At 56.9% G+C, this 24,439-nt stretch overlaps 1 protein-coding gene across 1 annotated transcript in view; it reads left to right on the top strand.

Moving 5' to 3' along the window:
• The window catches only part of LAMC3 (laminin subunit gamma 3), a 55,615-nt gene that overhangs the window by 25,802 nt on the left and 5,374 nt on the right, over positions 1-24,439 (top strand). The window contains exons 8-25 of the mRNA XM_043567342.1: positions 154-290; positions 2,876-2,986; positions 4,857-5,049; positions 5,230-5,348; positions 5,440-5,490; positions 9,405-9,623; positions 11,363-11,551; positions 13,301-13,546; positions 14,398-14,551; positions 15,195-15,337; positions 15,831-16,009; positions 17,506-17,644; positions 18,667-18,872; positions 19,241-19,317; positions 19,787-19,921; positions 21,070-21,217; positions 22,234-22,377; positions 22,533-22,635. Coding sequence (XP_043423277.1) covers positions 154-290; positions 2,876-2,986; positions 4,857-5,049; positions 5,230-5,348; positions 5,440-5,490; positions 9,405-9,623; positions 11,363-11,551; positions 13,301-13,546; positions 14,398-14,551; positions 15,195-15,337; positions 15,831-16,009; positions 17,506-17,644; positions 18,667-18,872; positions 19,241-19,317; positions 19,787-19,921; positions 21,070-21,217; positions 22,234-22,377; positions 22,533-22,635 — 2,693 coding nt within the window. The remainder of the gene's footprint in view (positions 1-153; positions 291-2,875; positions 2,987-4,856; positions 5,050-5,229; positions 5,349-5,439; positions 5,491-9,404; positions 9,624-11,362; positions 11,552-13,300; positions 13,547-14,397; positions 14,552-15,194; positions 15,338-15,830; positions 16,010-17,505; positions 17,645-18,666; positions 18,873-19,240; positions 19,318-19,786; positions 19,922-21,069; positions 21,218-22,233; positions 22,378-22,532; positions 22,636-24,439) is intronic.

Raw genomic sequence — 24,439 nt, forward strand, 5'->3', positions numbered from 1 at the left:
TCTTGGAAATCTGAAAAAAAAAAAAAAATGTGTTTCTTAAGTTTTCCCAGTGACTCTGACTCAGGTCAGTCTAGCTGGGATCCCCCGGACCTCCCTGACTCATTTGCTCCCCTCCCCCCCGCCCCGCCCCCGGCACGTCCTGCCTCCTTCCAGATGCCGTCCAGGGACGTTCAACCTGCAGCCCCATAACCCAGCCGGCTGCAGCAGCTGTTTCTGCTTTGGCCACTCCAAGGTGTGCTCGGCCGCTGCCCAGTTTCGGGAGCACCACATCCTCTCCGACCTCCGCCAGGGTAAGAAGTGCTCCCCATGGTCCACAGCAACCTCCAAGAGGTCGGCTCTGCACCAACGGCGGGGGGCAGGCTGTCCTGCTCTGGGGAGATCCTGCTGTGGTGTATGGGAAGGAGGGGGCGGCCTCCCCGAGGCCCCTCTGTGCCCCTCAGCGCTCCCCAGTACCTCCCGTACCCCTTGGCTCCCTCCCTCGCCCCTGCCTTTTACCCAGCCTCTAGCAGGGCTGGGAGCTGGGTAGGCGGCAGCCTTTAGATCCCGGGCGGGGATTTCCAATCAGCCTGCTGGGGATTCACACTCGGTCCCCTGGACTCTATTTATGAGCACTTGACGTATGCCAGGCACTGTGCTGAGCTCTTTGCATGCATGGAACCTATGGATTCCCTGGAAGGTAGGTCGGTACTCTCATTCCCATTTCACAGATGGGGCAGCCGAGGCCCGGAAAAGGTATGTCACAGAATTTAATTGTTGGCACCCGGGTTTGTCAGCTCCTGTGTTTGGGGCAGGCCTTCTGTCCGGGTGCAGAGTCCAGAGGTGCCGTGGTGCCCTGGGTCCCCAACTCCAGGTGGTGCATGTGCATCTTTGGAGCAGGAGAGCAGTGGGGCTCGGCATTCAATCACGGCCTACAGGGACCCTTGCTGCACCCCACAGAGCCCCCCCCCAACCCCTGCAGCTCCCCCAGCTGGGCTAGAACCTCAAGCGCTGGCTCTGGGGCGCCCCAGACGCGGGGGCAGTGCGCCCTCTGCTGGAGGCTCACGCAGAAAGCAGGACGGAGCCGGGCTCTGCGTGGGGCTGGCCTTGAGGTAGCTTGTCGCGAGTCTAGGAGGTTAGCATCAGGCGGGACTCAGTCTACAGATCCTACGAACACCACCATTTTGTGTTCTCACCTTGAGCCAGGCCCTGGGCTCCGCACAGGTGTCTCGGAGCCCTCACATGACCCTCAGGCCAGCAGTTCTCAGGCTTTTTTTGGTCTCTGGATCCCTTCAGGCTCTGGAAAACGACTGAGGCCTTCAAAGTGCTTTTCTCTACGTGGGTCATTTATATGGCTAACTTCTGTCTTAGAAATGGAGACAGCAATTTTTAAATAACTATATATTAATTCACTTAGAAATGACCACAATAGGGGCACCTGGGTGGCTCAGTCGGTTAAGCATCAGACTTCGGCTCAGCTCATGATCTCAAGGTTCATGGGTTCAAGCCCCAGGTCGGGCTCTGTGCTGACAGCTCGGAGCCTGGAGCCTGCTTCGGATTCTGTGTCTCCCTCTCTCTCTGCCCTTCCTCTACTTTCTCTCTCTCTCTCTCTCAAAAATAAATATTAAAAAAATTTTTTTAATTAAAAGAAATTTTTAAGTATGTTAGCTAACTTGACAATAAATTATATAAAAAAAAATTTAGAAACTGAGCAGAGTAAACGTGTAACGTAAAGTAATATCAGCCTGTGAAAAATAACTCTTTTTTAAAAAAAACAAAAAGAAGGGAGTATATTTGCCGTATGGTTCTGCACATCTCTTTATGGCTGCATTAATAGAGGTCTGTTGTGATACCTCATGACTTGCAGTTTCTGGAAAATTCCTCCATTTGCTGCTAAGACATGAAAGATGCAAATAGCATCTTAGTGTTACTAAGAAGATAGTTCGACCTCATGGGCCCCCTGAAAGAGTCTCAGGGTCTCCCGGGGTGTTCAGACCAACTTCGAGAATTGTCGCTGGGCCACGAATACTTCATCGCCCTCGTTTTGCAGAGGAGGAACCAACTTCAGAGAGGTTAAGTAACTTGCCCAGGGTCACACAGCCGGTGAGCCTAGCCTAGCACCGAGGAGCCCCGGACCTCCTCTTTCTGACCTCTTTCTCTTCATCCCTCCCTCCTCACCCCTTCGGTGCCCCAGGGGGTGGGCCTCCACCCCATTCCCCAGCTGCCCCCTTGGGGTCATTTGCTACGTGCCACACTAGGCTTCGTGTACTGCCGCCACCAGAGGGAGGGTGGACGGGACTGGGGACCGGAAGGTCTGGGCTCTCATCCTGGCTCGACCACTTCCTGACCGGGTGGCACCCCTTGGTGCGGTGGGGCTGGTGACACACGCACCTCGAGGGACAAGGGCGGTGAGGTCGTGGGTGAGGGAGTTCTCCGAAGACCTGAAGTTGAGGTCAAGTTCAGTACCGTTAGAGATGGCTCCAGTGTCCCAGTGCCCCGTGCTGGGGTCTCTGGACCGTCTTCATGCTGTGTTCAGAACCCACTGAAGGGGCAAGGCAGGCCCGGAGGTCTGACTTTGCCCTAAACAGGCTCGGCACCCTGAGCTTTCTCCCTTCTTCTGGGGCTACCTCCCACCCCGAGACCCCCATCCGGACTCTGGGATGGGGGTCTGAGCGGCCGGCTGTGGGCGGCATCTGCCAGCAGCAGCTGGCTCTCGCCACCCCCCACCCCCTGCCAGCCAGCCTGTCTCTACAACAGTCTCTCGTCCCCCCGGGCCAGTTGACTCAGGCTGTGCTCAGGCCTCTAGGGGCCACCCGTGGGACCCCGGAAGGGTGTGAGGTGGGAAAGTGTGGAGGCCACCCTCCAGAGCCTCACGCGGGCGCGTGTGTCTGCTCCCCAGGAGCCGAGGGCTGGCGGGCCGGAAGTGTGGGGGGCCCAGAGCATCCCGTGCAGTGGAGCCCAAGGGGGCTGCTCCTGAATCCAGAAGGCGAGGAGGAGCTCACTCTACCAGGTACCTGCCAGCCACAGGCAGGGGCACGGCTGCCCCGTGTTCATTTCCTACCGTGACAAATCACCACCGGCCCGGTGGCTAAAAACAGCGCAAACTTATTCTCCAGTGTTCTGGGGGTCAGAAGTCTGAAATGGGTCTCAGGGAGCTAAAATCACGGCATCCACGGGGCTGCGCTCCCGGGACCCCAGGGGAGAGTCTGGTCCCTTGCCTTCTGCAGCTTCTGGAGGCCGCTCACATCCTTCGGCTTGTGGCCCCCCCCGCCCCCTCCATCTCCAGAAGCATCCGGTCTCCCTGTTGCAGCTTTTCTGCCCCCCTCTTCCATGTGTTAGGGACTTGGGGATTACACCGGGCTCGGGCGCCTGATCCAAGATAATCCCTCCCCTCGAAGGCCGGCTGATCAACAGCCTAATTCCATCTGCGGTCTTCATTGCCCCTTAAGCGCCATGACATGTGACATATTCACAGATTTCTTGGCTCGGGGCATGAGTACCTTTGGGGGCCATTTTGCGCCAACCACGTGCCCTGCGGGGTCTGCCGGAGCATCCCCCCCCCCCCCCGGCTTTCTCATCAAGGCCTTGCCACCAGGCTCCTTCCCAGAAATACCTGTACACTTCCCATCCGTCTCTCACCCTACCAGGCCACTGAACGCTCTTCCCGAGGTCACGGGATTCCTGCAGAATCATTCTCGATTATTCTGAACCGCCCCTCACCACATAGGGCAATTTTGGTTTCCTGGAAACTGTACCAGACCTAGAACCGGGATCCGGGTGTCCATTCTTAGTTGTCTTGTGGCCAGATTCCGGGTCTACTGGCTCCCCCAACCCAGTCGTGCCCTTGACCTCCCTCTCCAAGAAGGGCCGGAGAGATGGTGCCCAGATGTCTGAGCCGCTCTGTGGACACGGTGCCCAGCCAGGAAGCAGAAGTCACAGGGGGCCTGAGGCCCCGTCCTGGGGCAGGTGCCCCAAGCTCAGAGCCCCAAGAACACAAAACACCCGCTATTCCGCGGCTGCTTTGTTGACACATTGAAGAAAAAGTTATTCACTCAGGAAGCACTTGCTGGGTTCTGTGCCGAGTGCCGGGCACAGTGCAGGTGGACGGAGTCAACCATTTTTATTTCACTTCTTGATACGCACACGGTCTACCAACATGCTGTACCTCCGGCTGACTCCCAAGTGCAGAAGGACCGAAGGGAGACAGAGCCGGGCACGTCCCGATGTGCCCTCTCCTGCCGCGTGGCCGTTTCCCAGCCTAAGCAGTCAGAGGACCCAGAAAAACGGCACAAGTTCGAAAGCTGGGCCCCCCATTATCTCTTAGACTGCCGCCGCCTTCTTTCTGCTCCGAGCATGTTGTGACTCCGGTGGGAAGCGTGGCCTCGGGGCCACGTGCAGCATGCTGGCCTTGTAACTTGCTCTGAGCCTCACGCTCAGCTCCCACGGGCGCGGGGCCGCCAGAGTCTGCTCGTGGGGTGTCGTCGCGAGCATGGCTTGCCAACGGGCGGCCGGGTGTCCCCCACTGTGCGTGTTGTGTGTGTGTGCGTGTGTGTGTGTGTTCGGTATCCGCCCTGCTCCCAGATCGACTCCACCGTCCCCTCGGACTTTACTTATAAAGCCAGAGCTCAAGGCAGTGATGGCAGAGCACTATGCCGGCCGTGGGGCCCTGTGTTACTGCAAGGTCACAGGCGCGTGAAGCCGGCCTGCAGGGAAGGTGTGGGAGGCCACCCTCGGCGTCCGATATGCCGGGAGGCCTTCGATTTTCTCCTTCTGTCGTTTTTATCTTGATTGAATGTTTGTCAATAAAGTCAATATACCGTAGACATTTGAAACCAAGGTAATTAAGTACAGACGTCAAAGCCTTCTTCTCTTGTCGTCAGAGAAATTCCTGGGAGACCAGCGGTTCAGCTACGGACAGCCCATCACACTGACCTTCTGGGTCCCCCCCGGGGGCTCCCCACTCCCCGTGCGGCTGAGGCTGGAAGGGGCGGGCCTGGCCCTGACTCTACGACCCTCCAGCCTGTCGGGCCCCCGGGACGCTGGGCAGCCGGGGGAGGCCCAGCTCACGTTCCAGTAAGTGCCTTGCGGAGTCCTGGGAGGTGGGGTCGGGCATTCGGGGTGGCCCCTGAGGTCTGGGCACACTCGGATCCTCCTGTGGTCTGGGGCCTTCCCCGCTCTCCACCCCAAGCTGGGGGCTCCTTGGTACCACCTGCCCCCGGCCTCAGGTCCCCGTTTGTCCCCCACCCCTGCCAGGTTGCAGGAGACCTCTGAGGACGCGGCCCCTCCGCTGCCCCCCTTCCACTTCCAGCAGCTGCTCGCCAATCTGACGGCTCTGCGCATCCGGGCCGGCGGCCAGAGCGCGAGCCCTTCCGGTCAGTGATGATGGGGACGGCCCTCCTCACCCGCCGGGCCCCGGGGCACCCTCATGCCTAGCAGACACTTAGCATCCCCCTTTTGCCACAGAGACGTCTGAAGGTCAGAGAAGTAGGACACTGGCTGAAGGTCGTGGAACTGGTAAGGCCTGGGAGGGTGGGTGCTGAGGACAGAGGCAGGGGCTGAACGAGTGGCGGGGGGGGGGGGGGGGCTGAGGATGACCAGTTCTAAGAGACAGGTGTGTGGCCACGAAGCAGCCAAGAGCTGTGGGGTGTAGTCACTCCAGGGCAGAGTCTGCCATTATTGCCAGGAGGAGGGACCTTTGAGGGTCCTCTGTGGGCGCTGGTCTCAGGGACAGGCGCGGGTCCCAGAGTTGGCTCCTCCTGCTGGTCGTTGGTGGTATCGCACCTAAGTCACCCTGAGAGCCGATTGGGTTTCTAAACCTTCTCGGGGGAGCTGGGTCAGGACGCTGCTTCCAGAGAGATTTCTCACCACCTCTCACCCTGGCCACATGGTGATCATCCTTGCGGACTGTTCCTGGCTCCCCCCACTCTTCTTAAGGTACTTTCTTTTATTTTTTTTTTTAAGTTTATTCATTTTTTGAGAGAGAGAGTGTGAGCAGGGGAGGGGCAGAGAGAGAGAGAATGATGGAATCCGAAGCAGGCTCCAGGCTCTGAGCTGTCAACGCAGAGCCCGACGCGGGGCTCAAACTCACGAACCGTGAGACCATGACCTGAGCTGAAGTCGGATGCTTCACCGACTGAGCCACCCAGGCGCCCCTTAATGTACTTTCTCCTTCTCTCCACCCCCCCATACCTGTATATCCCTAGACCAGGCATCCTCTGTGTCCCATTTTAGAACAGGTATTTCAGGGGTGCCTGGGTGGCTCAGTAGGTTAAGTGTCCAATTTTTTTTTTAACATTTATTTATTTTTGAGAGACAGAGCACGAGCAGGGGAGCAGCAGAGAGAGAGAGGGAGACAGAATCCGAAACAGGCTCCAGGCTTCGAGCTGTCAGCACAGAGCCCGACGCGGGGCTCGAACCCACGAACCATGAGATCATGACCTGAGCTGAAGTCGGACGCTTAACCGACTGAGCCGCCCAGGCACCCCGAGCGTCCAACTCTTTATTTCGGTTCAGGTCGTGATCTCAAGGCTCATGGGTTCAAGCCCTGTGTTGGGCTACATGCTGACAGTGTGGAGCCTGCTTGGGAATCTCCCTCTCTCTCTGCCCCTACCCTGCTCACTCTCTCACTCTCTCTCTCTCAAACTAAATAAATAAACTTTAAAAAGAAAATCAAAACAGGTGCTTCACATACAACACCCCTTTACCATTTAGAGATGAAATTAAAAAAATTTTTTTTAACGTTTATTTATTTTTGGGACAGAGAGAGACCGAGCATGAACGGGGGAGGGGCAGAGAGAGAGGGAGACACAGAATCGGAAGCAGGCTCCAGGCTCTGAGCCATCAGCCCAGAGCCTGACTCGGGGCTCGAACTCACGGACCACGAGATCGTGGCCCGAGCCGATGTCGGACGCATAACCGACTGAGCCACCCAGGCGCCCCTAGAGATGAAATTTATAGATACCATAACTTACACAGACACAATGTTTTCAAACCAGTGTAGTATCCTAGTTGTAACAGACAGGGTAAATGAAAAGAAAGTAAACGACGTACAAAAACAGTCATTGAATTCCAGAGTGTCGGTGTTCAGCCATGACCATACTGGAGGACATAATGAGGTAATCAGAGTTGCCCCCACTGTGGTGAATAACTGTGGGTTTCGGAGCAACTGAAGCTCAGAAGGCATTTGCAGAGGCAGCGAGCAGGGAAATTGTGACTGGTGCTGGCTTGGTCGATGCGGTTCTTCTAGAAGGTTGACTTAGCCTTGGCGCTTTCGTTGTTGCGTTACGGGAAAAACACGTTGGCAGAGTAACCGTCCATTTGTGGGTGAAGCTGTGAAACCAAGTTTCAGACATCCATCTGAATAGGACTGACCTTTGTTCCTTAAAACCCTTTGTGTGTGTCATTTTGAAGTCATCACTAAATGGGACTATTTGTCAGATCACTGTGAGCAGGGCAGTCACAGAGGGGGACCAGAGCACGGACGGGGTGCACACTGGCGACAGACTTCAAGAGCTGGGGGGGCCACTAGGGGGCACGATTTTCCAAAGCGGTGAAAAACTCTGAGCACGACAAAGCCCAGGGTTCCCCCCGCGTTCAGGGTACCCGCATGGCTAGACAATCCGATGTGCACCTACACCATTCAAAAATGCCCGGTGCTCGTGTGTAAAATGGAGTGGGAGTTGGGGTTCAGATGTTTGCGGAGGTGTTTCCCTGCCTTTTCAGCATCCAGCAAGACCTCTGAAAGTCACGGGGGGCTTCTGCTCATGTCAGGATGTCTAATACCCCTGACCCTTGTCTCCCCATCATTGTGATGACCAGAACAGCCACAGATTTCCTTCTAGGGCGGGGAAGTGACTGGGTCCTTTAGAGAATGCTTCGCTTAAATGGCCAGCTTTCCCCGGGCCCCTTCAAGTCAGACTCAGGGGTTATAAGCCGGCCCTTCCTGCCTCAGCCCCCTCTTTCTCTTTGGAGCTCTGGGCTGTGTCCGTCCACATCTTTCTGCATGCACGGTCTTGTGTGTGTGTGTGTGTGTGTGTGTGTGTGTGTGTGTGTGTTTACATCTGTGCTTTTTAACGCCTCACACAGTCTGATGTGGTGCCGCTTGCTTTTTTCAGCTAACGTGTGTCCTGGGGGCTGTCACCTGTCCTACACGTAGAAAAAGGCTGGCTGTCCGTCCACCGCGTATCGTTCCGCAATATAGATGCTCCCGAGAGTTTCAACCGTCCCTCTGTTTGTAGATGTTGAAACGGTTTCCACGTTTCCACTATGCATACGGTGCTGCCGAGAACAGGGAATACGGAAGGGTCTTTGTCTCCTTGGGCGCGTCTGTCTTTAGCACAGATCCCTCAACGTGGGAATGTGAGGTGTTGGGTCAAAGGGTGCACGTTTGATACATGCTGCCAGGTTTTGGCTGCACCGATCTATGTTCTCAGGACACTGCGTCCGCCCTTCTCCACTGCCCACCTGCTCTGGTTGTTAATGGATAGTTGTTACATTTTGCCCTGAGTTTCTAGTTGTTTTCTGGCGCGTGGGTTGGCCTGATAGGAGCTACCGCTCTTCACTAAAAGCAGAGCCCCCTAATTTATAGTCCTATATCCCTGGGCATGGGTCCCCCACACTGTCTTTCCCTGTCCGTGATCTTGAAATGCTTACCAATCGGAGGGTTATGAATGGTACGGTTGTTTAAATGTACATATCTGATAAGCTGTGAGAATGAATGGCTTTCCAGAAAATTCCCAGCCATATCCATTTTTTGTTCTCAAAAAATCCCTCTTTAAGAGACGCCTGGGTGGCTCAGTTGGTTAAGCGTCCAACTTGATTTCGGCTCAGGTCGTGACCTCATGGTTCATGGGTTCAAGCCCCGCGTCAGGCTCCATACCATTAGCGCAGAACCTGCTTGGCATTCTCTCTCTCCCTCTCTCTCCGTCCCTTCCCCTGTTCACTCTCTCTCAAAAAACAATCAAACAAACAAAACTAAATTAAAAACTACCTTTTTGGGGGCGCCTGGGTGGCTCGGTCGGTGAGGCGTCGGACTTCGGCTCGGGTCATGATCTCGCAGTTGGTGGGTTCGAGCCCCGCGTCGGGCTCTGTGCTGACAGCTCAGAGCCCGGAACCTGCTTCCGATTCTGTGTCTCCCTCTCTCTCTCTCTCTCTCTCTGCCCCTCCCCTGCTCATGCTCTGTCTCTCTCTGTCTCTCCAAAAATGAATAAACATTTTTTTAAATTTTTTAATAAAAAAATAAAAATAAATTTAAAACACTGCCTATTTTTCCTTTGTCTTTTGTCTGCTTTTTAAAAATCATAATCGACCCATAGGCTGCCTTTTGTCTGTGAGCCAATAACCCTTTGCTTGTTACATATATGAACAGGAAGGTCTTGGGGGGGAAATGTGTGCCTGTAACTCTGTTCCTCTCTGTCCTCATTCTGCAGGCCAGGTATTCCTGACTGAGGTCCGGCTCACGTCAGCCCAGCGGGGGCTCTCCCCACCAGCCTCCTGGGTAGAGACTTGCTCATGTCCCAAAGGGTACACAGGCCAGTTCTGTGAATCCTGCGCTCCAGGATACAAGAGGGAGACACCACTGGGGGGTCCCTATGCCAGCTGTGTCCCCTGCACCTGCAACCAGCATGGCACCTGTGACCCCCACACAGGTGAGTCCTGGCACCCCACCCCAAAGCCACCTAAGGCTATACACCCAGCGCGGCAGGTGAGTGCTGACCCGAACGGGGTCAGCCGTGTGCATGTGTGAGTGATCACCGAGGGCGATACTACTAAAATGGTGTCCCCGAGTTCCTCCGCGTGCCCTGCCGGGCACCTTTCTACACGCCGCCGAGTCATTGATTCCTGCGATTACCCGTCTTACAGTTTAGGGACCCAAGGCGCAGGGAGCCGGCACGGCCAGCAGGTGGCAGAGCTGCTCCTGCCGCAAGTCACAGCCAGCTGTTTACCCCCCTCGCAGCAGACGAAACCCAGGGAGAGCCTTCGGCCCAGGTCACTAGGTGGGAGGTGCTGGACGGGGGCCGGACCCTGGCCTCTCTCCACACCGTGGGCCTCTCACACCGGAAGCGAGAGGGTCAGCGCCCCGCTGCCCTCCTGGAGCAGGTGGGGTCCCTGAGGAGGGTAATGCAAGCTCAGCTTCTCTCAGGCTCCACACTGGAGCAGACAAAGGACAGCAGCCTGGGAATCGGCGGCCTGGCCAGTCGGGACAGGCACACGGTCCATGAGGGGCTTCCTCCCCTCCTTGGCCGTGGCAGGCATCACAAATCGAGCCCAGATGAGGCCTCGTAATCCTAACACGTGCTGGTCCAGGTCGCCCCGACCAAGGAGGCCTGACATGGGGCCAGTCTGTCATCCCTCAGAACCCTCGGCCGTCCCATGACTTCCTGCTCAGTTTGGGCAAGTCCTCATCTGTCAAATGGGCCGAGTGGCCACTGCTGCTCATGCTAGAGAGAAGAAGCAGTGAGCGTGTGGATCTGGGCTGAGTCAGGGACCAGGAGAAGGCAGCACAGGCGTGATGGTCCCCCTGTTTCACTTGTCTACCCTGAATTCTCTTTTCCCTGTTCACCTCAGCCCCAGCTGAGTGCTGCGGGGCCTGTTCTATGAGACCAGCCAGCTTCTGTGAACCTGTTCTTTGCAAAATCATGTTGGGAACAGACTCCCGGGCCTCTGTGGCTCTTTTTTTTTTTTTTTTTTTTTTTTTTTTTTAATATTTGTTTATTTTTGAGAGACAGAGTGCAAGCGGGGGGAGGGGCAGAGAGAGGAGACGGAGAATCCGAAGCAGGCTCCAGGTTCCGAGCCATCAGCACAGAGCCCGACGCAGGGCTCGAACTCACAGACCGTGAGATCATGACCCGAGCCGGAGTCGGACGCCTAACCGACTGAGCCGCCCACGCGTCCCCAGGGGTCTGTGTCTTTTGGCCCCTGAGGTTAAGAGGCCACAGAGGAAGGGGCAGGAAAACCATGAGTGGGAACACAGATAGGTCATCTGTTGGTTCAGTTATAAGTTTCAAAGAACAAAACGCTAACGGTAACAGTAATGATCGTGCTGGGTGCCAGGGACTATGCAAGGTACTCTGGCTGCATGATCCTGCTGAATCCTGACAAAGAAAGACCCTTGCGGTCAGGGCCATTGTCGTGGCCATCTTGTAGGTGAGGTCACTGAGGCACGGGGCGTTAGATGGTCTTCCCAGCTTCACGGGGTCAGTACGTGGTGGGCGTGAACCCAGGGTGGCCTTTCTTACCCCCAGGCCAAACTGCCTCCGCCTTGGAAGGTTTCCACCTCAGTTCTGCATGGGGATATGCCTTGTGAGCCCGACCACCAAGATGCTCCCCGTCTCTGGAGCATTCTGGGCTCGAGCAGTCATAACCAGGTGCTTCTCTTGCCCCACAGGGATCTGCCTGTGTGGTCACCACACCGAGGGCCCGTCCTGTGAGCGCTGTTTGCCAGGTTTCTATGGCAGCCCCTTCGGAGGCCGAGCCGATGACTGTCAGCCTTGTCCGTGCCCTGGACAGTCGGCCTGCACAGCCATCCCAGAGAGCAGGGAGGTAGTGTGCACCCACTGTCCCCCGGGCCAGAGAGGTGAGTGGCTCATGCTCAGGGGCTCTGCTTCTGTCCTGGGCTCCAGGAGCGGGGTCCTGGGTTTGGAGTGTGACAGATTGGGGAAGGCCCAGCTTAGCCTGACCTCTCAGAACATGGCCAGGGCTCCCGGCTGCCATAGGTCCCTGGCAGAACTTGAACCATTGAGCATTTCCAGGAGAGTTCTTTTTTAAAAAAAAATTTTTTTTAATGTTTATTTCTGAGAAAGACAGAGACAGAGCGCGAGCCGGGGAGGGGCAGAGAGAGAGGGGGACGCAGACTCCGAAGCAGGCTCCAGGCTCCGAGCTGTCAGCACAGAGCCCGACGCGGGGCTCAAACCCACGAACCGCGAGCTCATGACCTGAGCCCAAGTCGGACACTTAACCAGCTGAGCTACTCAGGCGCCCCGAGGAGAGTTTTTGAAAACCCCCATCGGGGCCCTGGCCCCATGGAGCCCGGCTTGCTAGCTTGACACAGAACCTGAGAATCTGTATTCATAACAGGTGCTCTGGCTAATTCTGATACGCGGTGAAGGAGGAAAATCTCTGATTACGCTCTGAGCTTTTAAAACACGCTGCCAGATGTTGTATGAGGCGGAAACTGTCCCACCCCCCCACTCCAGGACCCAGGGCCACCCTCGACATCTGGTGCTTTTACAGCTCTTTTGAGATAGGATTCGCATACCCTACAAACCACCCGCTTCTACAACTCCACGTGTTTTGGGGGGGCATCCTCCATTATTAATTTCTTAAGTTATGGCAAAAAATATGTAACATAAAATTTGTCATCGGAACCAACCCCCACCCCCCTTCCACAGCCTCTAATAAGCACCGTCCTGCTTCCTGTCTCTCTGTATCTGACTCTTCCGGGGACCCCGTACAAGTGACTTCCATCCAATGTTTGTCCTTCTGCGACTGGCTTATTTCACTTGACATAAATGTTTCCGAGGTCCTCAGACATCTGATTTTGTGTCCGGTGGCCCTGAGGTCCATTTGGTCCTATCACGTGCCTGCTTTGCTAGGGGACCGCTCTGAAAGCAGCTCCCCCTAGGGCCAGCAGCAGCGAGGGGGCAGCGGGCCCAAGACGGGAGGACCCTGCACCCCACCCTGCCGTCACGCTGCGCCTCTGTTCCATAACCTTCCCCACATTTTCTGGCTCCCCTGGTCTGCAGACTCGAGGTGGATGTGGAAAGTTAGAGAAGTTCAGTCTGGCCCAGGCGGAGAGGTGCTTGAGGGGGATTTGGGGGTGGGGGGAGCAGGGCACTGCTGTGTGTAGAAGAAACAACCCCTGGGAAGGTCGCCTGGGTGGGCGCCAGCCCTGCCCCCCTCATCCCACCAGCACCCCGAGGGCCTCACTGGCGAAGAGGATGGCTGGCGGGGTGACAAGGAGGGTGACGCCAATGAGCAGGCAGTGACGGCCACTACTGTTGTCGCGCCAGGAGCTGTGCTAAGAGCTTTGCACAAATTATCTCACCAAGCCCTCTCCCCGGTCCTCCGCGGCAGCTGCATTACTGTCCCCGCCTTGTAGATGAGGAGCCCGAGTTCAGAGAGGCCCGGGGGCTTGCCCTAGACCGCACAGCCAGCTGATGGCTGAGCTGGGCCCTGGCCCTGGGGCCCTCGCTCTGATCCACAAGGAGACGCGAGGGCCGCTCGCTTTGGTTCACGCCCGCCCTCCCCCCCCCACCCCTGTGGAGACCCAGCAGCCCCCTCCCTCAGGCCTGCTCCTCCACGTGCAGCCCCCTCCCTTCCCCAGGGCGGCGCTGTGAGATCTGTGATGACGGCTATTTTGGGGACCCTCTGGGGCTCTCTGGGGCCCCCCAGCCCTGCCGGCGGTGCCAGTGCAGTGGGAACGTAGACCCCAACGCCGTGGGCAACTGTGACCCCCAGTCTGGCCGCTGCCTGCGTTGCCTGCACAACACGACAGGTGCCCACTGTGAGCGCTGCGAGGAAGGCTTCTACGGGAGCGCCCTGGCCCCTCGGCCCGCAGACAAATGCACGCGTGAGTACCCACCTCCCGACCCACGGTGAGGGGCGCGTGGTGGGACCCCTCTCCTCCAGCTCTAGCCATCAACTCCACGGGGCTGTGCAACCTTAGGCAGATTACTCACCTGCTCTGTTTCTTTGTCTGAAAGGTGTGGTAAGGGTTTGCTCTCCTCCAAGGGCTCTCTCAGCCTTGATCTGATCAACTGAGCCTGTGCTTTATTTATTTATTTTTTGCCTTGATGATTTAGCACTTACCTCCAGCTCCGCAGTTAGCGCCCATGACGGACCTCCATGGCCACGGCACTCAGCACATTTGTGCTGCCCCCACCGGGCTCCCATCAGGGTGTTCCTCTCCGCCGCCTGGGTTCACCCTCAGCCCTCTGTCCCCACTCAGAGGGCCATACCTCCGCCCGTGGAGGGCTTCCAGAAATGCTCAGGGAGAAGTTCAGCATTTCCCCCACACTTACTTGCTCCAGAGCCCTTTCTCCACGTGCCACCTGTCGGCACCCTGCCGGCCTCTTGTTTTATGGAGCCCAGGAGGGCAGGGTCAAGTGACCCGAGACAGTGGGTACAGAAGTCCACCCACGACTCCCTGGCCAAGTCTCTGGCTTTCTCTCCAGCCAGCGGGGGTTCAGGGCAGGCTCAGAAGAGCCCTCTGCCTCCATGATGGTTCTAGGCTGTCTCTCCAAGGACGTAGGAGATGGGTTGTGATTTGAGCCCGGCCCTAGAGCCTTTTTCCAGAAACAGCTTAGGCGTCTGGGCCGAATGTGAGTCATCTCTGTGTGCGCCCCATCTTCTCCTGGACCCCCAAAGGTTGGATGGCGATCTGCATGGTTCCCCAACACCGTTTTCTGCTTCTACCCCCAGCCTGCAGCTGCAACCCGGGGGGCTCAGTCAGTGAGCAGAGACCCTGCGACCCGGCGAGCGGCCAGTGCACCTGCCTGCCTCATGTGACGGGACGGGACTGTAGCCACTGCAGCCCCGGTTTCTATGACCTCCAGCCCGGGAGGGGCTGCCGGAGGTGAGTGGGGTGAGGCTGTGGGTGCCCTTCTCCCTGCGTGTGTCTCCAGGATGGAGGGCGTCCCGGGCAGCCTCCAGAGAGGGATCTGGCTTGGAATGTGCCATCCCAGGCTCCCCGCCAGGTACACCGTGCCCTGTACCAAAGGGGGACAAAGGGATGGTCCCTTGGGGGTCAGACTCGTGGCCCTGCCAACCTAGGATGTGGGCCAAGAACAGCCCTAAGGGATGTCCAGGTGGCCAGGGGGGCCGGTTTGCTCTCTGTCTCCCTTCTCAGTGACGCTGTTGCTTGGTGACCTTTTTGGCCACAACAGCCCCTTCGTGCCTCTGGGGTACAGTGGAGGGCTCCAGGGAAATGCCCGGTGAAACAAACAGGTTTCTTCCTTACAAGACTCCTCAGAGCCTTTAATATTCTAGTTGCATTGTGACTTCCCAACAGAGGGGTATAGTCTCCAAGATTTATATGTCCCCATAGCCTCTGTGGGGAGGGGAGGGAGTGGCATTTTGTAAGCCTGTGCTTCCCCGGGGGCACAGCTTGGGGAAAGCTGTTTGACATGTACGGACTTCGAGATGGGGCCTCATGTGCAGAGGATGTGATCTGCAGTCCCGGCCGCTTGTCTCAGACCCGGTCCCTTCCCCTGTCATAGCTGCAAGTGTCACCCGCTGGGCTCCCAGGAGGACCGGTGTCACCCCAAGACCGGGCAGTGCCCCTGTCGTCCAGGCGTTGAGGGCCAGGCCTGCGACAGATGCCAGCTGGGTTTCTTCGGCTTCTCCATCAAGGGATGCCGAGGTGAGGAAGCTGGGTGCTTCCCGGCCACCCAGAAGGTGGGGCCTGAGGTCTCTGGGCAACGAGGGGCCGCCAGCCACGTGGCAAGAGAGTAAAGGATCGGGTGGAGGCCTGTCTTCTAAGAGCAGCCATAGAAATATGGAGGGAGGGAGTGTAGGGGACCAAAAATCGAGTCCCAGGCTCCACTGCTAAATTCCTCTGTGCTGAGGCCATCGGGTCACCTCTCTGGGCCTTGGTTTCCATATTCGTATAACCGGATGGCATGGCAGTTCCTAAACATGGCGGGTTCTCAGACCCAGGGACACTGAAATAAGTCAGCTGTCACCTCCGACCTTCTGACTCAGTCTCCCAGGAAGGACCCAGGAATGTGGTTGAACTTCTGGCGGGGGGTGGGGGTCTGGAGTAGCCAGCTGTGAGGATGCAGGGGACCTGGGGGTTCTGATGTGAGAGGGGGGAGCATCAGGGCATTCAGCGCCACCTGCCCCGGTCCCCCCAGCCTGCAGGTGCTCCCCGGTGGGGGCCGCCTCGGCACAATGCCACGAGAACGGCACGTGCTTGTGCAGGCCCGGCTTCGTGGGGTACAAGTGTGATCACTGTCAGGAAAACTTCTTCGTCACGGCCGGTGGCACACACTGTCAGGAGTGCCCGTCCTGCTACGCCCTGGTGAAGGAGGAGGTGAGCCCACCCATCCAGGCCCCATCCAAGACGTCTCGACCTACCTCCCGTCGCTTCACACACACACACACACACACACACACACACACACCCACCACCACCGTGAGCACCAGCTCTGTGCTGGGCACCGGGAAATGACTGCTTCCCCATGGCCCTCTGGCCTTCTGGAACCACCGGTCACCTTCTCCCTGTGCTCACCCAGCCATCTGGCTGACGCCAGCCCTGCTCAACCCTCACCTCTGCTCGTCCCTATCTCCTGAGTGGACAGGAGAGCAGCACCTGTCACCGGGTGTCCTTCCCAACCACCCAGACCCAGGTCTCACGCTTCCTCGAGTTCAGTGGGGACGACACCATAGATGGCCCTTGGCGGGGAGGGTCGGGAGGAGGGCCAGGCCAGTTCCGGGGCATGAGTAGAATTTTGAGCAGGGAGCTGGTGTGATGCAGGGGTGAGGAGCATGACCTCTGGGGTTCCCCTCCCCAAACCCGTTAGTTGTCCCCAGCAGCAGGTAACCGCTTGGGTAAATTTCGTCTCTCTCTCCTGCTCCACAATGGACACAGGCCTGCGACCCCTTACCTGAAACTGGTGAGACCAGCCTTCAGGATGGTGATACTGTCGAAAGACACAATGATGGGTGCTGAATATTAGCCACCCCCCTCCCCCCCAGCAGTGCCTGAGTCAGTCCCTGCAGTCAAACCCATTGATGTATCTGCAGGAAAACAGACAAACGGTCCCACCCAATAAAAAATAAGGACCACCAACAGCCTAGGTCAGAACGGTTTCGCTTCTAAATGAGTTTAGAATATTTTTAACCTCATTTTGCCACCAAATAAGGAATGGAAAGCCCTGTGGTTTCTCAGAACATTCTGGACTTTGGGCTCGAAGAGAGAGCTCAGGATCTGCATCTTCTGGCCCTTAGGGTGCTTACAAGTTGAACGAGAGCTGGTGCGTGGCCAGCAGCCGCTAGCGGCTGGCTCCTAGCAAGTGCTCTATAAATGCAGTCATTGTATGTGATTTGGGGGACGCCTGGCTGGCTCAGTCAGTAGAGCATGCAACTCTTGATCTCAGGGTTGGGAGTTCAGACCCCGTGTTGGGCACGGAGCCTACTTAAAAAGAATAAATAAATAAATGCAAATAAAAACAAATAAAAGAACAGCGCTAGGAGGCTTTGCATGGCATTACTCATTCAGTCAGCTGTATCCACCTACACCTGCTCTTTGGCAATATAGCAGGACAGACAGATTCTCCTGGGGATTCCCTTTCCATCCCTCTCTCAGCTAACAGGTGCCATGGGTGTGAGAAGGGAAGGGACCTCCATGAGGAAGGGTGGGCAAAAGCTGGTTCTTAAAGGTCTGGTGTGTCCTCAACTTTGATGCCCAGGATAAGATGGGAGGAGGGGACCATCAGGGAGGGAAGGCGGGACAGAAGCCAGGGGAGAGGTGTGCAGACAGGACTTCCAGGCCACCAGCCTCACATGCCCTTCTTTTCCTAACTCCAGGCTTCCAAGCTGAAGGCCAGGCTGACCCTGATGGAGGGGTGGCTGCAGGGGTCCGACTGTAGTGAGCCCTGGGGACCACTGCACGCTCTGCAGGGAGAGGCCCCACGGGGAGACGTCTACCGGGGACGTCTGCTACAAGGTGAGCAGGCAACGGGATGGCTGGCTGATCAGACACCCCCTTTGGAGACCTTCATTCTGGTCTCAGGATGCTTTGAAGGCTCTGAGCTCGGTCCTAGAAGAACTCACTTCCTGGGAGAGCCTGACCTCCCCAACTAAGTGGGCTCCTCCCATGACACAGCCTTGTCCCCACCCCAGGCCTTTCCTTCAACGTCCCCAACTCAGTTGTACTTTGTAGCTCTATTAGTCTCTGACTATAACATCTATCCCCTGTGTCCCACCGGACTGTAAGCTGGGTGAGGACAGGAGCTGGGTTAGCTCATTAGTTCAGTCAAGCAACAAATAATCACTGAGGTGCTGTCCCGGGTGCTGAACAGGTAACATTTCTGCTGTCTTGACGGTTGGCCATTTTGCTCATTCCCCAGTATAGAATAGAAATAAACAAGTACGTGAGAAAAAAACAAAAACAAAAAAACCTGTTATTAGAGCCAGGTGGAATTTGGCCTTGGGACACCGCAATTTAGGAAGTATTGAAAATGAATTGACTCTTCTGTATAATTTCATGTTCATAAGCATTTATGCTCCTTTAGCAGTCAGGCATAGGTAAGCTGAGCACTTGTTAGCAAGACTAATGATCAGAACAGAGAGTTTCCAGATGCTGTGTGTTAAAACGACCATACCGACCCACACAGCAGATCACAGAGCTGACTCAAGGTGGGGCATTTCTGCTGTCTCAGATTCAGGAATTGCTTGTTGTGGCTCTAGCAGACCTGAGTTCCTTCCAGTCCCTCATCTGTGGCGGACTTCCTACGTGGGAAGCCTTGGGTCGTGATTTGCCTTCTCGGGGCCTCAGTCTTGGCATTTGTAAAGTGAGAAGGCTCTTCCCTTGGAGCTGACTGGTAGTGGTTGGTGCTCAAGTCTGGTGACAGAGCTAAGCTGTGCCCAGGCAGAGTCCAGGCACAGATGGGGGCCCCCGAAGGTGGGTGCTTTGTTGTAAAGCATCAACTGCTCTGTGACCCTGGACTCTACCCGGGCTTCATGCAGGAGCCCGGGAAGCCTTCCTGGAGCAGGTGACAGGCCTCGAAGGTGCTGTGAAGGCTGCCCGGGAGCAGCTGCGCGCGCTGAGCAGGAGTGTCCACTGTGCCCGGGCCGGAACAGAGAAGACCTGCATCCAGCTGGCGGACCTAGATGCAGCGCTGGAGTCCTCGGAGGAGGAGATTCTGCAGGCGGCCCTTGTCCTCAGATCTCTGGTACCACGTCTTGGGCCCACCTGGTGACCTAGTGGCTGGGCTGTGCCTCTTTGGAGAGTCTCCGTTTCATCTGCGGAATGGGGGGGGGGGGCACACAGCGCCCCTTCTGCTGATTAGTGGGATAATGTCTGCATAGAACAAGGCATGTTCCAGGGGGAGAGTGAATGTCCATCGAATGAATGGTGGGTGTCATTACTGCTGTTTCTACGTTCTGGGATCTGCTCACCGGGTGCTGACTTTGAGACTACCTTTGAGCGTATATAAAATGACTGGCACGATTTAGTTCTGCCCAGGAATTTAGCCAAATGGGGCCCTTGCTCTTCAAGGATGGCCATCAGCTTCCTCCCCTCTCCATTTCTTCTCTAAAGGTGATTCTTCAGGAAGGGTCCAGCCAGCCCACCACCTGGAGCCACCTGGCCACCGAGGCCCGTGCCCTTGCCAGGAGGTGAGGCCCCAGGCCCCGGGAGCCTGGTGAGGTCTTGCCCACACAGTCTGGAAGGGAGCCCAGTCCTTCTCGGGGGCGGAGGGGCGGGTTCCCAGATCAGGATCAGCTGCACAGGTGCCCCTCTGCCTGGATTCAAACCCAGGCCGTCCTGACCACTCTCTTCTGTGATGTCTTTATGAGGGTGACCATATCATTATTGTCCAAACTGAGATTTTTTGTGTGATAAGAGGCCCTAATGATCATTATGCCAGGACAACAGGCATAAACTCAATGTAACGGGCACGGGGGCATGGGTGGGTCCCTTCCCATCAGCCTTTGTTGTGCGTCCAGCAGAGGGAGAAGAAGAACTTGGCCTTTGGGGCTGGACTTTGGGATGATGGGAGTCCCACATGCTGGGAGGTGTGGATTTGGGTGCAGGCCCCCTTCTGCATGGGCTCCTGGTGACAGTCAAATGGGCATTTCCATACAGCCACAGGGACACCACTGCCAAGATTGAGGCCACTGCGCGGAGGGCCCTGGTCGCCTCCAACACCAGTTATGCGCTTCTCTGGAGTCTGGTGGAGGGCAGAGTGGCCCTGGAGGCCCAGCAGGAACTGGAGGACAGGTGAGGCCTCCCGGGTGTGGGTGGAAGCTTGAGTTGGCCTCCTGCAGCTGACGGGGCCTGGCTGGAGGCTGCTGGTTCCAGAATTGGCTTCCGTCCCAAGTCCTGACGCCCTCTGGGTGGATGGGTGGGGATGTCTGGGTGGTACCTTACAAGAACACATTTATGCCTGGGGGGTAAGCTCAGCCTCCGGAGAGAAGGGGTGAGAACTTGAACCAGGAGGGTCCAGAGCAACACCTCTCTCTTTCTTGCCCCTGCAACGTCCCCCAGCCCCACCCCAGACCCCCCAGGAAGCTCCTTTCAGGCACCAGCTTCCTTCTTGGCCTCTGCTTCTCTCCTCTGGGTGACCCTCTTATATCCTCCTCAGTCAAAGGGTCAAGAGAGACCCAGCAAGGCCTCACTAAGTCCCAAGTTGACTTCCTAGATGAGAGAATGTGATTAGCCCAGCTCAGATCAGGTGGCCAGCCCTGAGCCCACTGGCAGGGGGTAGGGTGGGTGAGGTCACATGACCCACTCCCTGGGCAGGGGTGGGAGCACAGGCTCTCTGAGAAGTGGGGAAGGGATGAGAGACAGCAGGGGGGGGTCTGTGTCCCAGCTGTGCTCACTGTGGAGCTGGGCGGAGAGGGGAGGGTGTGGGTAGCTGGAGGGGACAGGAAACCTGTTCTAGGTGGTTAACTATAGCACCTTGAAGCTAAGGGTCTTCAGAGCCCAGGGCTATCCATTTATCTGGAGAGCCACACGCCCAAGGTCACCCCAGGGCACAGCCGAGCCAAGGCGGAGGCCTGGGCTGCTGTCCCTTCTCCAACACTAGGCATTTTCCTCTTCGTGATGCAGCCAGAGCCTCCAAATATTTGCAAAACATATGATTCTCGAGTGGAAACCAAGCCTAAGCCCCTTCAGAAGAGAGCGTTTGAATTGAATGAGTGAAGAAACAATGTGGTGCCTCTGCTGCCTTTTCCATTCATTCGAAAGCTGCGGAGTTAGCGGCCGAGTTAGCGGCCAGTCTCGGGGCCAGCTGCTGGGTGCCAACCCTGCAGAGGGCAGGTCTGCCTGGGAGGTTGCCAGAGGGCTCCGGTGGGGGGGGGGGACACCCACGGGGAAGGAGAGCCCCGTGCCCTGCCCTGTGAGCCACCTTTGCTGTCTCCTCTCAGGTACCAGGAGGTCCAGGCCGCCCAGAAGGCGCTGGGCACGGCTGCGGCAGAGGTGCTGCCCGAAGCTGGGAGGGCGCTGGCCGCCGCGCAGCAAGCTGATGCGGATGCAGCCCTGCGCCCGGCCTCGCTGGCCGCCCTTGCAGCACTGGTCAGCCCCGCCGTCCTTGGAGCTCTGCATGAGGCGGGGGGCGGAGAATGTGGCAGCTGGGAAACCAGTGTGGCCCGGGCAGAGGCAGACGATGTGGCTTATTTTTAACTATATGGCAGTCGATGAACACGAGATAATCCACCTCCCTGGCTTGGCAGAGCGCCTGCCTGGCACAGTTAGAGCTCGGCCAGTCTTTGTTGTTGATTGTGGTAATAATAGCAAGGGCAGGTGTCTTCTCCATAGTGGCATTAGCAAAGGCACCAGACGGACATGGGATCAAATCCCCAGTGCCACTGCTCCAGATCTGTGCCCTTGGCCAAGGTCACTTTCCCTCCCGGCACCCTCAGTTCATTCCTCTGCGAGATAGAGCTCACCCCTCAGGTAATTTTAGGGCTGCGTCCGTGGGGGCCGGGAGCAGATTCACGCACGGTATGCAAAGTGGCCCTCAGCACCTCCGGACAAATCAGCTCCATCGTATCTCCCCAGTGATCCTGAAACCCCAAAACTCAGAAACTGCGCTTTAAGAAAGAGACTAAGCTTATACAAATGCCCTGGGGGCCAAACCTGACTGGCCCGAAGCTGCATATTTGGGGTCCTTGCTTCCCTCACCCCAAACGTGAAGAGTAACATGCACGTTTTAAGGGGTTTGGCCCTGAACGTGGCCCCGGATACCCCCAAAGGTGTTAGATGATATTCAGCACCTCCACGGCTCTGTTTCTCTCAAGTCGGGAAAATTCTGAATTTGGAAATACATCCGGCCCCAAAGTTTCAGTGGAGGTTGTGGACCTGGGGAAGGAAATGCAGGTCAGGGAGGCCTGGCTCCTAGTAGTGGGTAGGGCTGGAGTCTGAGATAGGTTCTCCAGCCTGGTGTCTCCCACCCTGGCTCCCCTTCTTCCTGGGGTCCACAGGCAGCCCTATCCCCGCCATTCCTGTCCCTGGGCGCCTCCCACCCGGTAGAGGATCTGCCCCACGGACCTTCCTGCCAGGCCCTGCCTGAGTCCATCATCTCCCTACAGAAGTCCGAGGCCGGGGCCCTGGGCCTGAAGGCACAGGCCCTGGAGAAGACAGTTGCATCTAGAGAGCGTGTGGTCACCGAGGCTGCCGGGGTCCTCCAGGCCACCGCCCAGGCCGTGCTGTGGAAGACCGAGCCCCTCACACAGGTGGGCTCATGTCCTTTGAGGCAGGCACCTGGCCGGGCTGCCCCGCGGGTGTCCTGGGGTGGGCGGTCCAGGAGAGGGAAAGGCAAAGACCCGAAATAGTTCCTCCCATCCTTCCGGTGTCTCCCACCTGCCGAGCCTCTCTCTTCTCTCTCCAGCTACGCCAGCAGGCCAGAGCCGCCCTGACCCGGGCTTCCTCATCCGTCCAGGCTGCCACGGTGACTGTCACGGGAGCCAGGACCCTGCTGGCCGACCTGGAGGGTAAGCGTGCCTTGCCGAGCCCCAGGCTTCTTGATGCATGTTTGCCCGTGACAGCCACCTGGACTCTTGCCTCAGCCGGGGCAGCCGGGCCACAGGAGACAGAAGTCCAGTTGTGTGGGCATAAGCCAAGCGGCACTTCCCCCCACCCCCGGCCGGGACCCCTCCCGGGGCTGCTTGACGTGGCCTCACACACCTCTCACCGGGTACTCACCCACACGGCTGTCAGCCATCAGACCACACACGGAGCCCGTCGGGGCCGAATCCGATGCCATCGACTATCCGTTCCTGGCCTCGTCTGCCCTGGCCGGGGGTCCTGCCACCTGGTACAAACGGCTGCCACCGTCCAGGGTTCAGCGGGGGCCGCAGGGAGGGAGGCAGAGTTCTCTTTAGGAAGGAGGTATGGGTCGATGCCAGTCCAGGTTTCCTTTGCGCTTTAGGAAAATGAGGCTTAAGTGGTCGCATTTCATAGATGTGTAGACCAAGGGAAGGGATTGGTGGTAACTGTCCCTGGGTCAGAGAGGTGCTGAATGGAAACCGTCCAGTGTTAGGATTCCCCAGCTCCGTGTCCCCCTGTGGCATAGGCTTCTCTGATGTTCTCTTTGCCCTTTATTCGTGGCTCTGCACCAACGAGCTGGATAAAACAGGAACACGCTCAGCGCCAGAGGCCCCTTGGGGTCTGAGACCGGAAGCCAGGCCCTGCTTGATCCCGGTTCTACAGACTTCCTTCCCGACCCTCCCCACTGCCTCTGACAGATGTGGCTCCGGCCAGGGGCCCCTAGCCTCCGGGACAGAGGGTGAGCGGGTCAGTGCCTCCTATTCTCTAGGCTCCTCTGTGGCTCCTCTGTGGTCTGAAGTCTTACTCACTCACCGGTCGGGGGCTTCCGATGGGGAAGGCGTGGCCCTGTGCACTTGGCTCTGAGTTGTGTTTAGGAAAATGTAAATCCAATGATACGTGGTGGTGGAATATTCGGATTTGGGGACATTAAAATGATCAGGGTTGCTAAAGCAACCCCCTCAGGGGGCAGGGGACTCACGCACCCTCTGCTTGCCTACCTCCAGTGATTGTGTGCTCACTACCTCACGGGGCATCACCTTCTCACTGTTGGATATACCGCATGGAAATTTGCCTCCCTGGTGCAGTGCGGTGATCCACACAAGGACTCATCGCAAACCTCTAACCCCAGGTTCTTTCCCCCCTTCCTGCCCCTTTTCCGAGACACCCTCTGTCACTACTCGTTGGCCTGTGCCCAGGGGGCATTCAGGATGAAAGGAAAGCTCACGGAGTGAATTAGCCCAAGACATGATCTACCAAGAGTGGGTTTGTGTTCAAATAAGTTTAGGAAATGTCACTACTATGGCGCCTTCTTGAGGCCATACAGTGTGCCCCTATTAAAGGCTCTGAGAAGTCCTGCATTAAAGAAAACTGGTTCTTTTTATGTAAGCTTAATTGATGTTTTCTCCTGACGTTTGTTAATACCCCCATAAAGTTAGTTCTCCGTGGAGTGTGTTTTAAGAAACACCCAATTTTGTGTACAAGAAGCAAAGTCGATCCTATTTCTGCATTATCTTCAGAAAAGGGATGTGGTATTCTGCCTTAGAAGGCTTGATTCTTTCAAAAATTTGACTGCGATCGGTATTCCTGATTTCCCTTAGAATTTTATCTGAAAGGAAGGGAGAAAGTCTCTCTTCTTTACAGAGGGAAACTACTTCCGATTAGATAATCAAGCCTATGCGCATTGCAATACCTCTCTTTTTATCTTGGCTGCTAGGAAGCTCGGAGGTAAATAGAGCATTCACTGCCTGC

Source organism: Prionailurus bengalensis, chromosome D4 (assembly GCF_016509475.1).
Source record: "Prionailurus bengalensis isolate Pbe53 chromosome D4, Fcat_Pben_1.1_paternal_pri, whole genome shotgun sequence".
NCBI lineage: Eukaryota > Metazoa > Chordata > Mammalia > Carnivora > Felidae > Prionailurus > Prionailurus bengalensis.